The sequence below is a fragment of the Mchenga conophoros genome, linkage group LG18 (genome assembly GCF_057382185.1).
Source record: "Mchenga conophoros isolate Kocher_MC1m ecotype Shallow Benthic linkage group LG18, M_conophoros_male_GT1.1, whole genome shotgun sequence".
Taxonomy (NCBI): domain Eukaryota; kingdom Metazoa; phylum Chordata; class Actinopteri; order Cichliformes; family Cichlidae; genus Mchenga; species Mchenga conophoros.
Genome location: NC_140543.1, coordinates 2,778,902 through 2,792,179, shown reverse-complemented (window position 1 = coordinate 2,792,179; position 13,278 = coordinate 2,778,902). Strand labels below are relative to the sequence as shown.

Below are 13,278 nucleotides of genomic sequence, written 5' to 3'. Positions count from 1 at the left end.
TCTGCCTTTTTGCTTTTATACAGAAAACTGCACTTTATGCTGAAATTTGTATTATTATTACTTAAAGACAATACCATTTGAAAATCCACATAAAGTACTTCAAAAAACACTTGAATTTTAAGTCTGTCCAACTTTGGTCAGGGATTTTTTTTAATGCAGTTTAAATGCTTTTTCCCCATAAATTGAAAGAGCTTGGGTTATAATATTCATGTGCATGACTATTATTTCATTCTGTCGCCCACACAGCAAATCCAGCATGTCCAAATTAACACTGTCGGATTTGATTTCAACACTATTAAAGTGTCTATATGTGTCTATAATTTGCTGTGCACTAAAACCCTTTTAAATAAAAAAAAAGTGCTTTGGGGCAAATTTTCATGTGCGATTAAATGTGATTAATCAAGATTAATTAATTACAAAGCCTCTAATTAAGTTGATTTTTTTTAATTGAGTCCCACCCCTATTATTTATATAACGCCAAACCCCAACAACAGTCTGCTCAATGAAGTTTTATACCGTAAGTTAAAAACCCTACAATAATACAGAGAAAACCGTATTAAGCACACAAAACCCTACAAGCAAACACTTTGTGGGAAATGGGAAAGAAAAACTCTCTTTCAGCAGGAAGAATCGTCCAGCAAAACCAGGCTCAGGGAGGATTCATCATCTGTCACAGCTGGCTGGAGTGAAGGGAGGTAAACAAGGCTAAAGAAACGCTGTGGAAGAGAGCAAGAGATCAATAAGGATTTATTATAAAATGCAGAGTGCTGTATAAAACATAGTGAGTGAAGAAGAGATGAGAGAAGGAGAAACGTCCAGTGCATCATGGGAATCCCTCAGCAGCCTAAGCCTACTGCAGCATAACTAAGGGAGGAGTCGGGGTCTCCTGATCCAGCATAACTATATGGTTTAGCAAAAAGGATGATGTCATCCAGTATTGAGTGTAGACACAGCAAGCAATATAATACTGACACAAAGCTGACTGACTGCCATGAATAACTACATTTTAAGCAGACTAAACAGAAGCCTGTAAATTACAGTTGCATTATTCATGTCAGGTGTTTCAGTCCAGACCTCAAATGCTGACCTGGATCAAAAATTCAGAATCAGTTAATGAAGAATCCATGTGCATTAAAGAAAAGAGAAGAAGAGACAGTCATGTTGATATGAACATTAGAGAAACACATCATGGAGCTGAAATATGATCCTGCTTCCTCATTTGGACTCATTCACCTCAGCTGACACGTTCAACAGCAGACAGGTTTTTGTAGCAGTCTGTCTCACTGTGGGAGACATCTTTGGCTCTGGAACTAAACTCTATGTAACAGGTAAGAACAAAGAATTTTCCTTCAGTTGTTTTATTGTAGAAGCTGAAAATGTGTTTAAAGTCAGTTTGTGCTGCTTCAGGCTTTACATGTTAGTTTTTCATCATTAGTAGAGAATTCATCTGCAGCCATTGTTACATAAGAAAAGCTCAATAATCTCTGAAAACATGTTGAAATCTCACCGAACAACTAAAGTTATTCTTTATTTCTGCAAATATTAGTGATGTTACAAATATTTAGGATTTGATCCTCTCAGTGATTCTGCTGGTTTTTAACACGAGATCATATTTGATGTTCAAATAAGTAGAAATAAATGTGTATATATAAGCTATGCTAAAGAGAAAATAGATAGCAGTTAATGGTGTGATTAAAAAATGTGATAACAAAAATTAGAATGAAATTGTTACGAGTCAGATTTGTTTGATGTGTGAGACTAAATTTCAAAAGACAAGAAAAATGTTACCAGTAACTGCTTCTTTGAAAAAATATGTACAGGTAAATAACATTTTGCCAAACTGTTTCTCACATACAATATATGATGTAAAGTATGATCATTAGTTCATATTATTTAAAAAAGGTATTTAATTTTCATTCAAGTGTCTGATTAATTACATTTAAATGTGTGTAACAATCCATTCACACATTTAAAGCATATAATAAAATGAACAATAGATGTGCTGCTGTTGCAATTGTTGGAGTATAAAATACAAGAATTGTGAAATCTATATAACAAATGTTTAAAAACTCCGATGCAAAAATGTAAACTTCATTGTTGAAATTATGTTGTGAAAGAAATAATTTATTTTTGGAAACAAACTAATTTCTGTTAGAATTTTTTTTTTTTTAGATGGGAAATCAAATTTAAATTGTATAAAAACAAATATCTATATACATTTACATGTGTGATGAGTCATATTTTGAAATAATATCAAGAAAATAAAAGAGAAGAAATACATTTTATTTCATGATGTAAAACCATGCTGAGTGTTCCTCATGTGAGCCATGATGACATGAGGTGATGACTGTGTTTGATATGAAGCTGAATCCAGTGTATGTAGTGAACTTTGTGCTGATGAGTAGTTTAGTGATCAGAGTCCATGTAGTTTCCAGGATCAGACTGAATGCAGTGCAGTGCTGGAAGCTGCTGCTGACTGTGTGAATGTGTGTCTGTGCTGCTTGTTGCTGCTGTCAAACTTCAGATGAGCAGGTAGTGAAGCCCGTGGTGAGCGTGTACCCAGCAGCATCCAGAGCCCACCTGGAGGGGAACAGCTCCCTGCTGTGTGTGGCCTCAGCCATGTTTCCTCCTCTGGTCCAGTTCTCCTGGAAAAGACAGAAGAAGAACGGCGGAGAAGCGGAGGAGCTGCCCCCTGCTGAGGGAGAGCAGCTGGAGCTCAGAGAGGCGGGACGCACCATTGCCATCAGGATGGTTGATGGGAGCCATTCTGACACATATAAATACAGCTGCTGGGTGAAGCACGAGGGGGGCACAGTGGAGGCCCGAACACAACAAGGTAATGAAGGCTTGGTGACTGTGTTCAGCAGTGATTCAGCTTCATGTGGAGATGCTGTCAAAGAGAGCAGAGCAGCAGAGGACTGACATTTCTCACTGCAGCTCCAAACATTTGACTCCTTTTCTGTTTCAGAGCTTCCAGCTCTTCCACCAGTCCTGTATCTTCCTTCTCTTCCTTCTATACACGAGGTGAAGCTGCTCTGCCTGCTGTACACAGTGCTGATAGTGAAGAGTCTGGTGTACTGCTGTGGACTCTCTCTGCTGATGATGCTCACAAACAAGGGAGCGTCCACCAACTGCACACATGCTGACTGACTGTTTCCTGCTCGCCTTTTCTCACCATCAGATTTCCTCCAGTCAGCAGTCAGAAATGTAAATTAACTTCTGGTTGGTTCAATGTTTCATTACTGAGCATTTGACCTTTTCTCATTTAATCATCTTAAACTGTGTAACATAAATTTACAGATAAACATGTTTGATGTGTTTGTAAAAGTGTAGATTCTTTATGTGAAGATTTCTTTTGTACATCTCTGCAGAAAAACTGATGCATTCAGATCCCACCATAACAAAATAACAGTGTAGTTATTTGTCTGAAGTAAAAATAAAGATTGTGATTTTAAGAATGCATTTCTCATTTCTTCTGTGATACATAACCTGTGTGACTGCAGCATTCACACATCATAAACTTGCTCTCCTGCAGCAGACGGGCTGTGTGGGTTTCTGCTCTGCAGCCTCCACACCGTTAGCTGTGGCTTTCACTTTAATAACACAACGACAGTTACAAGCATGAACTCTGCTTCAAGTTGTTCAGGAAGCATCTGTGTGCATGTGTGTGAGAGAAACAAAGTGTGAACTCAGAGCTGTTACACAGTTGATGTTTAGTACGATCACAAAAGACAAATACAAGATGAAGTCTGAACATTAAATCCCACAGAACTCAAGTTGAACCGTTATGATTTAAAAACACTGAAAAAGGGAATAAATTAAGACAAGATTTGTAAAAACAATTTCACAAAACACCATCAGTTCAGATGGATGTTGAGCATCTTTCTCACTTTTCCTAATAATCATAAATATGTAAAACATTTAACTTCCTAGGACCTGGCGTCCACATATGTGGACACCACATTTTGGGTTGTCTAGACCAAATTACTACATTTTGCTCGACAAGGGCCTGATATCCACTTACGAGGACATCATACTTAAAAAAAATTAAAGCGAATTTCCTCATATGTGGATCTCATTTTTCTCAGAAACAAGAACATTCATCAGGTCCCAATCAGCCCAAAGAGCAAAGAGAAATTAAAAATGTATGCCATGAAAGAGTTCGTGTCTCAGGAGGTTAAAACAAATGTGTCATTGATTAATCAGCTTAATTATTCACACTAGTACAATTTATAGAAATATTACATTTGAGTTAAAAAAATGTAAACAGAATCATAATTATTATAATCAAGACCAGCACAGAGAAACAAACTCAAAACAAAGATCATTTACTAATTTGATGATTTTACCAGTGATGAATATTTATTAAGTTCTGTTGATATTAATATTAATATTTAAATCAGTGATAGCTTTTTTAAAAGTATTTTTTTTTAAATATTAAATATAAATTCGCTGAACTTTAGTGATGCTTTTAAAGAATTAATATTTTTAAAATCTTAGATGCAAATATAAAATCTGATGAGATTTATTCCACAGATTTGTGTTTTATGTCAGGGTAAATAATCTATAACAAGTTAAGTGATTTACTATGAAGTGAAAAAGAGCAAATATGAAACAGATGTTGTCATGGAGGAGTGGACTCAGGCGCAGACAAACTCAGACGCTCGATGGCGAAGAATTAAGTGAAGTTTGTTACAGGAGGTTCGGTGTGACGACAACGAGTGATGAAAACAAACATGAACTAAAGGCGAGAGCCTAAAAATCGGCTCTGAGGTAAATGACTCATTTACAAGGTATCAGGTATCACAGCACGCTGTGAGACGCTGTCAGCAGCACTGAAGGAAACACTGTGAACAGTGTTGAGACCACACCAGCCTCTCCCATCCTTTTGTCTTATAGAGATCACAGAGATGTTTCCAAATATTCCTGCTTTTGTACTGTTGTGTAAATGTGTGTGTAAAGGTGGATGACTGCCTGCTGCAGATGAAATCTAACCATGGCTACAAATAAATGAAGCTGACGTGAAACACAGCCCTGTTTTTATTACTGTTTATAGATATTAGAATTGATGATCATCATTTGAATGATTCTTAAAACCGTCGTCGATAAAACAGAACAATTAAAAATGAGATGCTGTGAATATTATTTATTCATTTTGATTCACAAAGATAAACAAATTTTAAACACACAACCGAACCACATGTAAGTAAGTAAGTAAAACTTTATTTATAGAGCACCTTTCAAGATAAAAATCTCAAAGTGCTTCACAGAAGCTAAAACCTTAAAAACAAAAAAAAGAAAAAAGAATTTGACTATAAATTATGTTTCATGAGATTTTATTCTTTTAAAGTCCTTTGTTTATAATTTATGAACTTTTAAATGATTTTTACAGAATATTATTTTTTATGTTTGTAATTTTCTTTATAGTTTCGTTATATTTAGTTTGTACGTTCAGAGTTTTCATCACAGCTGTTAAACCACAGATAACAGTGTGTGTTAGTAAATTCACAGCAACATGAATGTTTCTGAGTGTTTGTGCATCATGTGACCCAGATTTTTGGATCTGCTGTCAGATTGAAATGAAGACGATGAAACCACAGCAGCTTCAGCTGAGCTGTCAATCAGCAGCAGCAGTCTTATCTGTGGGCCGCAGGGGCTGATGGGAGCTTTGAGGACCTGTTAGAAACCACGTGGCCCTCGTCTGATCTCACAGCTCGTCCTTGTTTGGCCTCAGCTGCATCAGAGCGCCACTTCTCCCCAGGTTCACCAGAGGAAACACCACTGCACAAAATGCTTTTCCTCCCAGCTGCTGCTCTGTGCTGTCTGTGTTCAGGTGAGTGTTTCCAGCCAATCAGGAGCCAACAAAGTCAACCTGTAACAAACACTGTCACACTAACCTTCATCTATCTGTCTGTGTCTCTACAGCACTGGTTACCATGGCAGCAGAACAGCTGATTCAGGACGATTTAACATTGACCAGGAGAGTTGGACAAAGTGTCTCCTTCAGCTGTGGAGGGACTGAACAGTGTAGCAGCAGCTATCTGCTCTGGTACCAGAAGAAAGAAAAAGAAACATTCAAAGTTATTCTGCGCATTTATACTAATGATGGCAGTGTTTATTCAGATTACGGTCACCCTCAGAAAAATGATTTCTCTGCTGAGATGAATCAGAACATCTTTGAATTGAAGATAGAGAAAGTTAAACTCGATCATTCAGCCACCTACTACTGTTACTGTTGGGTTTCTGCTCCCCACAGTGAGAAATGATCCCTGCAGCCTGAACAAAAACCAACAGATGAACAGATGTCAAACAGTGTCTGTGACAGGAAGAGAGCAGTAAACCACAGCCCAGCTTCACATGTTTCACCTCCATCTCAGAGTCACAAACATACTGAGCTCAGGGACCATTTTTATTTACTGCTGTCAGAAATTCAATTCGATTTATTTCTGTTTAAACAGATTTTTCATCCTGTTTTAAGACAGAAACAAGAGGAACAGATGACATCAAACTTCCAAATGTAAACAAATGTATCCTCAGTCCCACAAAAACATTTATTCAAAGTGAAAGAAAAACAGATTGTGTCAAACTGAGTCAAAGTCCATCCCTCATTCACAGTGTTAATGTTCTCTTCATGAAAACTCTTCCAGCAGCACTTGTTGTTTAACACCTTTCAGTACATTTAACCAGACACTTGGACTGATGTCAGGTCAGGATCTTGTCCTTCTAGCAGCGGCTCATTAGGACGCTGATTTTGTTGGACACATTTCCATCAGTTTCCTGTGGATGTTTATAGAGGATGAATCAGTCACGGTGCCTCATCTTTCTGTCACCATCTTTTCTCTCCTATCTAAACAAAATGATTTTGTATCTGAGTATGTTGAATCCAGAATCACAGGATAAGATTTCTGTTCATTTTTCCCGACGAATCACATTTGAACAGCATGCAAGCAATAGTCTGTCAGGAGAGCAAAAGAGTTCATCTGCTGAAAATGCATTGCATCATCAAATATAATCTAGACATGTGCTTTCATAGACAACGAGCAATTGCAGGAAGTTGATTTCTTGCCCAGATATCTGCTGGATAAACCAGAAGCCCAGAAAACTTGTGCGTTGTATCCAGAATCTAAGTCAGCAGACTAATCGATGGGTTCCCAGATTGTCCAAACACAGCAGGTCATGGCTGCCCTGACCTGGTTGTGCCAGAGGTTTGTTCTCTTTTTACGCATTTTAGCCAATAAAGGCAGAAATATTGGAATTTATTAGTAGTATTATTGGAATTATTAGAAATTGAAATAGTCATGGACTGGTGTAGAAACAGCTTTTAGGGCGGATCACCCCCGGGTCTGTTGCTATGGATTACTATCTCACAGGTCGATCAGTAAACTCTGTCTGATCTGTTTCTTGATTTTTGATCTTCACTTTCCGTGTCCTAAATTTTGTCCTGCCAAGCTAAAGCTGAATTATTACATTTCATATCAAATATAAAATTAGGATTCAGCTACAGTTGAATGGGCATTTCTATATTTATATAAATATATAAATAATTCCCTTCTCGGGTCCTCTACCAGAGGCCTGGGAGCTTGTGGGTCCTGCGCAGTATCTTACCTGTTCCTAGGACTGCGCTCTTCTGGACAGAGATCTCCTATTTTGTTGTTGGGATCTGCTCAAGCCACTCACATAGTTTGGGAGTCACCACACTTAGTGCTCCGATTACCACTGTATCCTGTACACTATGCTGGCCAATTGGTTATGGCGTTCCATGTATGCCCTGCCTACTAGCATCTTGCACCCTGCTGTTATGTGCTGGATTGTCTCTGGGGCATCTTTACACAGCCTGCACCTGGGGTCTTGCCAGGTGTGATAGACCCCAGCCTCTATGGATCCTATGCTCAGAGCTTGTTCCTGTGCTGCCATGATTAGTGCCTCTGTGCTGTCTTTCAGTGCAGCCACTGGTAGGATTTCTGGATGTCAGCCACCTCCTCTATCTGCTCCTATATCTCCTCTATCTGATACACACCGTGCAGGGGCCTGTCCTCCTGTGATGGTTCCTCCTTCTCCTCCTCTTTCTTTGATTTCTGCTGCCTTAGGTATTCACTGAGCTTGTGGTCACTTCCTGATGTATTCGTGGATGTTCGTTGCCACATCCTGAACTTTGGTGCTGACACTCACCAGTCCCCGGCCTCCTTCCTTCTGCTTAACATACAGTCCCAAGGTGCTGGACTTCGGGTCAAACCTTCCATGCATGGTCAGGAGCTTCTTTGTCTTGATTAGGGATGGGTATCGTTTAGGTTTTATCCGATACCAGTACCAAACCGGTACTTTTGAAACCGGTTTGGTACTGTGTGTGTGTGTGTGTGTGTGTGTGTGTGTGTGTGTGTGTGTGTGTGTGTGTTAACAAAATTAACTAACAGTTAAACAACACCTTGGTGGCAGAGCCCCTGGGGTGGACGAGGTCCGCCCAGAGTTCCTGAAGGCTCTGGATGTTGTAGGGCTGTCTTGGTTGACGCGTCTCTACAATGTTGCATGGCGATCAGGGGCAGTACCCCTGGACTGGGAGACCAGGGATGGTGGTCCCCATCTTTAAGAAAGGGAAGAGGCCCCAGGGCAGTCCCAGGACACGCTAGAGAGATTATCTCTCTCGACTGGCCTGGGAACAACTTGGTGTTCCCTGGACAAGCTGGAGAAGGTTGCTGGGGAGAGGGCTGCTGCCCCCGTGACCCGGCCCCAGATAATTGGAAGAAAATGGATGGAACTAACTAATATCAAAATTGTCTGTAATTAATTGCGATTACATTTTTTCAACTTTATATTTAAGCTTGTAACTGACATTTATGCAATATAATGAAGTAAAACTGGTGAAGCTGTGATGAGAGGTAAAATTATTTCTTTCTCACCACATAAAAAGAAAGAAGAAAACAAAAATATTGAGGAAGCAGAAAAAACCATCAAATCCCTAGAAGAAGCCTACGTGTCACACCAAGATCAGGAAACATTGAACAAAATACGCAAAAAAACCCCTAGAATTAAATGAAATCATTATTAAAAAAATAAATTATTAGTACAAAGACTACGCTAACAAAATTTTGAACATGGTAATAAATCTGGTCAATTTCTAGTTAACAAGGTAAGAAGAAATAAAGAAAAAAACAACTATATGTGTCGTTCAAGATGTATCTGGGAACACAATATATGATCCAAAGAAAATAAACCACATTTTCAGGGATTTCTGTAAACCTTTATATCCACCACAAATAAACCCATCTAAAAAAAAGAATTATCAGTTTTTGGACAACATAACTCTTCCAAAATTACTAGACTGTCATGGTCCCTGTACCTCGCTGGCCGACCCTCTATTAGGCGATATGTTTGTTTTGGTTTTGCTCTCTCGCTCTCTCTCTTTCGTCACGGCGATGCTCATTGTGGGCTCCCGCTGCTGGCCCACATACCTGCTCTAATCACCGCACCGCTGATTCCAGCTGATTGCAGTAGTACTTAAGATGGGGGATCTATGCTAGTCTTCGCTGGATCGTTGAGCTATCAGCGTCAGTCAACTAGTAAATCTGTAAACCTGAGTCTGTAACCCATTTTGTGATTATTCCACTAACCTGACCTTTCTTTGTATAGATGGTTTCTGGAACCCGACTACAAGAGGAGTGACTGAGGTGGAGATTTTTGAACTTCTGTACAGAGAGTGTGGAGCACTTTTTCCCTAATCCCCGTTCCCCCACGGACCCCGGCGACCTGGACCCCCTTTTCCCTGCACATTGTACAAAGTCACCTGGTGTTGTGTTCACTGTGAATAAAGGCACTGTCTTTCGCTTAAAGGAAAACCCTGGGCTGCGCCTGAGTCCCTTTCAGAATCCGTGTCATAGACACTCAAGCAATTGCACTGGATTCGCCACTGACATCAGGTGAATTCCAGGAAGCCCTGAAAAGTATGCTCAATAATAAGGCTCCAGGTCCAGATGGCTTCCCTTCAGAATTCTGCAAAGAATTCTGGACGATTCTAGCACCAGTTTTTACAAAACATTGCTGGAAATCAAAGAAGGAAGAATGGCAGACTTCCACCAAATAGGAATTCTGCAAACATTAATCTCCTAATAAAACCAGGCAAAGACCCTGTATTTCCCTCAAGCTATCGTCCAATATCCCTTATAAATGTAGACCTTAAAATAATCTGCTCTCTCAAAGAGGTTAGAGAAAATAACCCCCCTTTTTAATACATCCTGACCAAACGGGTTTCATAAAAGGTAAGCACTCATCAACGCACATAGATTATTTAATTTAATAGACTACTCATACAGTAAAAACATTGAAACTACAATATTATCTCTGGATTCAGAAAAAGTGTTTGACAGAGTAAACTGGAAATTTCTATTTGCAACTTTACACAAATTTGGTTTTGGAACCTTTGTCAGGCGTTGTGTGGAGGCGAGGAGGAAGGAACCCAAACGCAGGACTCGCAGGTAGGTGAAGACTGATGAAGGTTTATTATAAGGAGTGGATGAACAGAACAGAGGTAGAAAATGGCTGGCTGGCTGGACGACTGAACTGAACTGAACGACATCATCACATGTACATCAATGACACGACAGTGAATGGGTAGAAACAGAGGGCTTAAATACACAGACTGGTGATAATGATTATGAGAGACCGGTGAGTACACAGCTGAACATAATGAACTAATGGGAAGAGGACTGAACATAACGCACACAGACCAAGGCTAACACAATAAAACAGGAAGTGGAACAGGCAGTAGATAAACAGTGAACAAGAACTGAAAATACTGGGTCACCGACCCAGGAACCCTGACAGTACCCCCCCCCCCCCCCCCCCCCGACAAAGGCCGGCACCCGACGGCCAAAAGAAAAAAAAAAAAAAAAAAAAAAAACCAGAACAGGGCGGGCGGAGGGGGCCCAGGACGGAGGGACGGAGTCCACACAGAGACAGTCCAGGTGGGCGGCCACGTGGCCGAGACGAGACAGTTCAGGGGGCCGACCATGCGGACGGCAACGGCGGCGACGTGGACACAGTTCGGGGGGCCGGCCGTGCGGAAGGCAACGGCGGCCACTCAGGCGAAGGCGGTCGGGGGGCCGGCCGTGCGGAAGGCAACGGCGGCCACTCAGGCGAAGGCGGTCCGGTGGTCGACCACGCCGGCGACGAGGAGAGGGCGGCCGAGGAGCAGCTGCAGGAGGCGGCACGGGAGGCGGCACGGGAGGCGGCACGGGAGGCGGCGGCGGAGACTGAGGAGCAGCTGTAGGACCAGGCGAAGCAGAGGCCGAGCCTGAGGCCGGACCAGGCGAGGCAGAGGCCGAGCCTGAGGCCGGACCAGGCGAGGCAGAAGCAGAGCTGGGTGACAGCGAGGCAGCCGCAGGTGGTGGCTGGACGGGCTCCTCGGGCCCTCCAGCTGACGAGGAAGGTTGCCGGACGGGCTCCTCGGGCCCTCCAGCTGACGAGGCATGAGGCTGGTGCGGTTCTCCTGAACCCCCAGCTGACGAGGAAGGTTGCCGGACGGGCTCCTCGGGCCCTCCAGCGAAAACGGTCTCAGAACCAGTGGGCACTGGAGCCCCTGGCACACACAGGACAGGGCCAGCGGGTGCGGAAACCCCTGGCTGGGCAGCAGGGTAGCTCACAGCAGGCTCTGGGTACTGAACAGGTTGGTGGACAGGAGGCGACTGGACTACTGACTGGACAGGAGGCGACTGAGCTACGGGTGACTGGGCAGGAGCAGACTGGAGAGCAGGTGAGTGAACTGACGGGGCTGGAAGCTGAACAGCAGGTGAGGCTGACGACGGAGCTGAGGTTGGTGTGGCTAATGGCTGGGCTACAGACTGAGCTAATGAGGGAGATAAAGCTACAGCCTGAGCTAGTAAGGCCGGTGCCTGAGCAGGGGACACTTCAGCCAGCCTAACCAGGGATAAAGCTAGTGCGTGAAAGGCTGGGTCAGGAGGTGGATGAAGTGGTGGACTGATTAGCTCTTCCGTGCCTCCAGAGCGTGAGGGCACTGGCTGGAGAGCCTCAGCTGAGTCTCTAGGGGGGTCAGGCTGGATCCTGGCCGTCCTCAGCCTAGGCGCTGGGACAGGCACGGGAGGTGGCTGGACACCAGTCACCCCCACTCGAGAAACCGAAGCGGGTGTGGCGGTAGACTGGGTCGCAGCTGCCCTCCTCCTGGGAGCTGGCACTGGTGTGGGGGTAGACTGACTGACGGGAGTGGAGATAATGACTGGGTGTGTGATGTTAGCAGGTTTATTGGGGATTGTTCTGGTCTTCCTGCCACCACTATTTACAGTCTTTGGGAGAGCAGAGCAGAACAAATCTTCCCAGTCCACAGAATCCTCCAGGAGGGAAACATCCCACGAATCAGAGATGGGGTTATTGTGCGTTTTGAGTGAATAATCAGATGGTGAGTGCGAAAAACAGTCACTGGAGCTCACCATCGGGAGTGGCTGAAAGTAGTCCGTTTTATGGCGGCGTGTGCGCCGATTTCTCCGGGAGGAGGAAGCGGGCGGGGTACACGTCCGAGCCTCTGGCACGGGAGCCTCTGTTGAGCCGAGGTGGAAGACGGAGCCGCTGTGCCGTGGCGAGGTTGAAGGTCCGGTGAATGAGGCAGGTGATGTGTGAGCGTGGAGCGGAGTGGCGAGAGAGGGAGCGGCCGAAGCGCGGCGTGAAACGTCCACTCTCCGCGGCAGATGCTCCGGTGCAGGTGAGGCAGCAGGTGGGGGAACGCGGCGTCTCCGAGGCCCGCCCAGAGCCAAGCGAGTGCCCTCGAAGACGTGCTCTTGCTCCGCGAAGAGCCGCTGTCTCTCCTTGAGTTTTTCCGCCCACAAGGAGAGCGCTACCTCCTGCCGCTCATAGAGGTCCGAGTCCGCTGGGTTCCTAACGTGTCTTCGTGGCACGGGTCGTGTCATTCTGTCAGGCGTTGTGTGGAGGCGAGGAGGAAGGAACCCAAACGCAGGACTCGCAGGTAGGTGAAGACTGGTGAAGGTTTATTATAAGGAGTGGATGAACAGAACAGAGGTAGAAAATGGCTGGCTGAACAACTGAATGAATGAATGGCTGGCTGGACAACTGAACTGAACGACATCATCACATGTACATCAATGACACGACAGTGAATGGGTAGAAACAGAGGGCTTAAATACACAGACTGGTGATAATGATTATGAGAGACCGGTGAGTACACAGCTGAACATAATGAACTAATGGGAAGAGGACTGAACATAACGCACACAGACCAAGGCTAACACAATAAAACAGGAAGTGGAACAGGCAGTAGAT

At 43.5% G+C, this 13,278-nt stretch overlaps 1 protein-coding gene across 1 annotated transcript; it reads left to right on the top strand.

The window, feature by feature from the left end:
• The first annotated feature begins 978 nt into the window (after nucleotides 1–978).
• LOC146552869 (immunoglobulin lambda-like polypeptide 1) lies at nucleotides 979–3,421 on the top strand. Its single transcript, XM_085254421.1, has 3 exons — nucleotides 979–1,328; nucleotides 2,525–2,836; nucleotides 2,969–3,421. Exons 1-3 carry the CDS (start codon nucleotides 1,202–1,204, stop codon nucleotides 3,148–3,150), a joined length of 621 nt encoding a protein of 206 aa, XP_085110547.1. The 5' UTR covers nucleotides 979–1,201; the 3' UTR covers nucleotides 3,151–3,421.
• The last annotated feature ends 9,857 nt before the right edge of the window (nucleotides 3,422–13,278 follow it).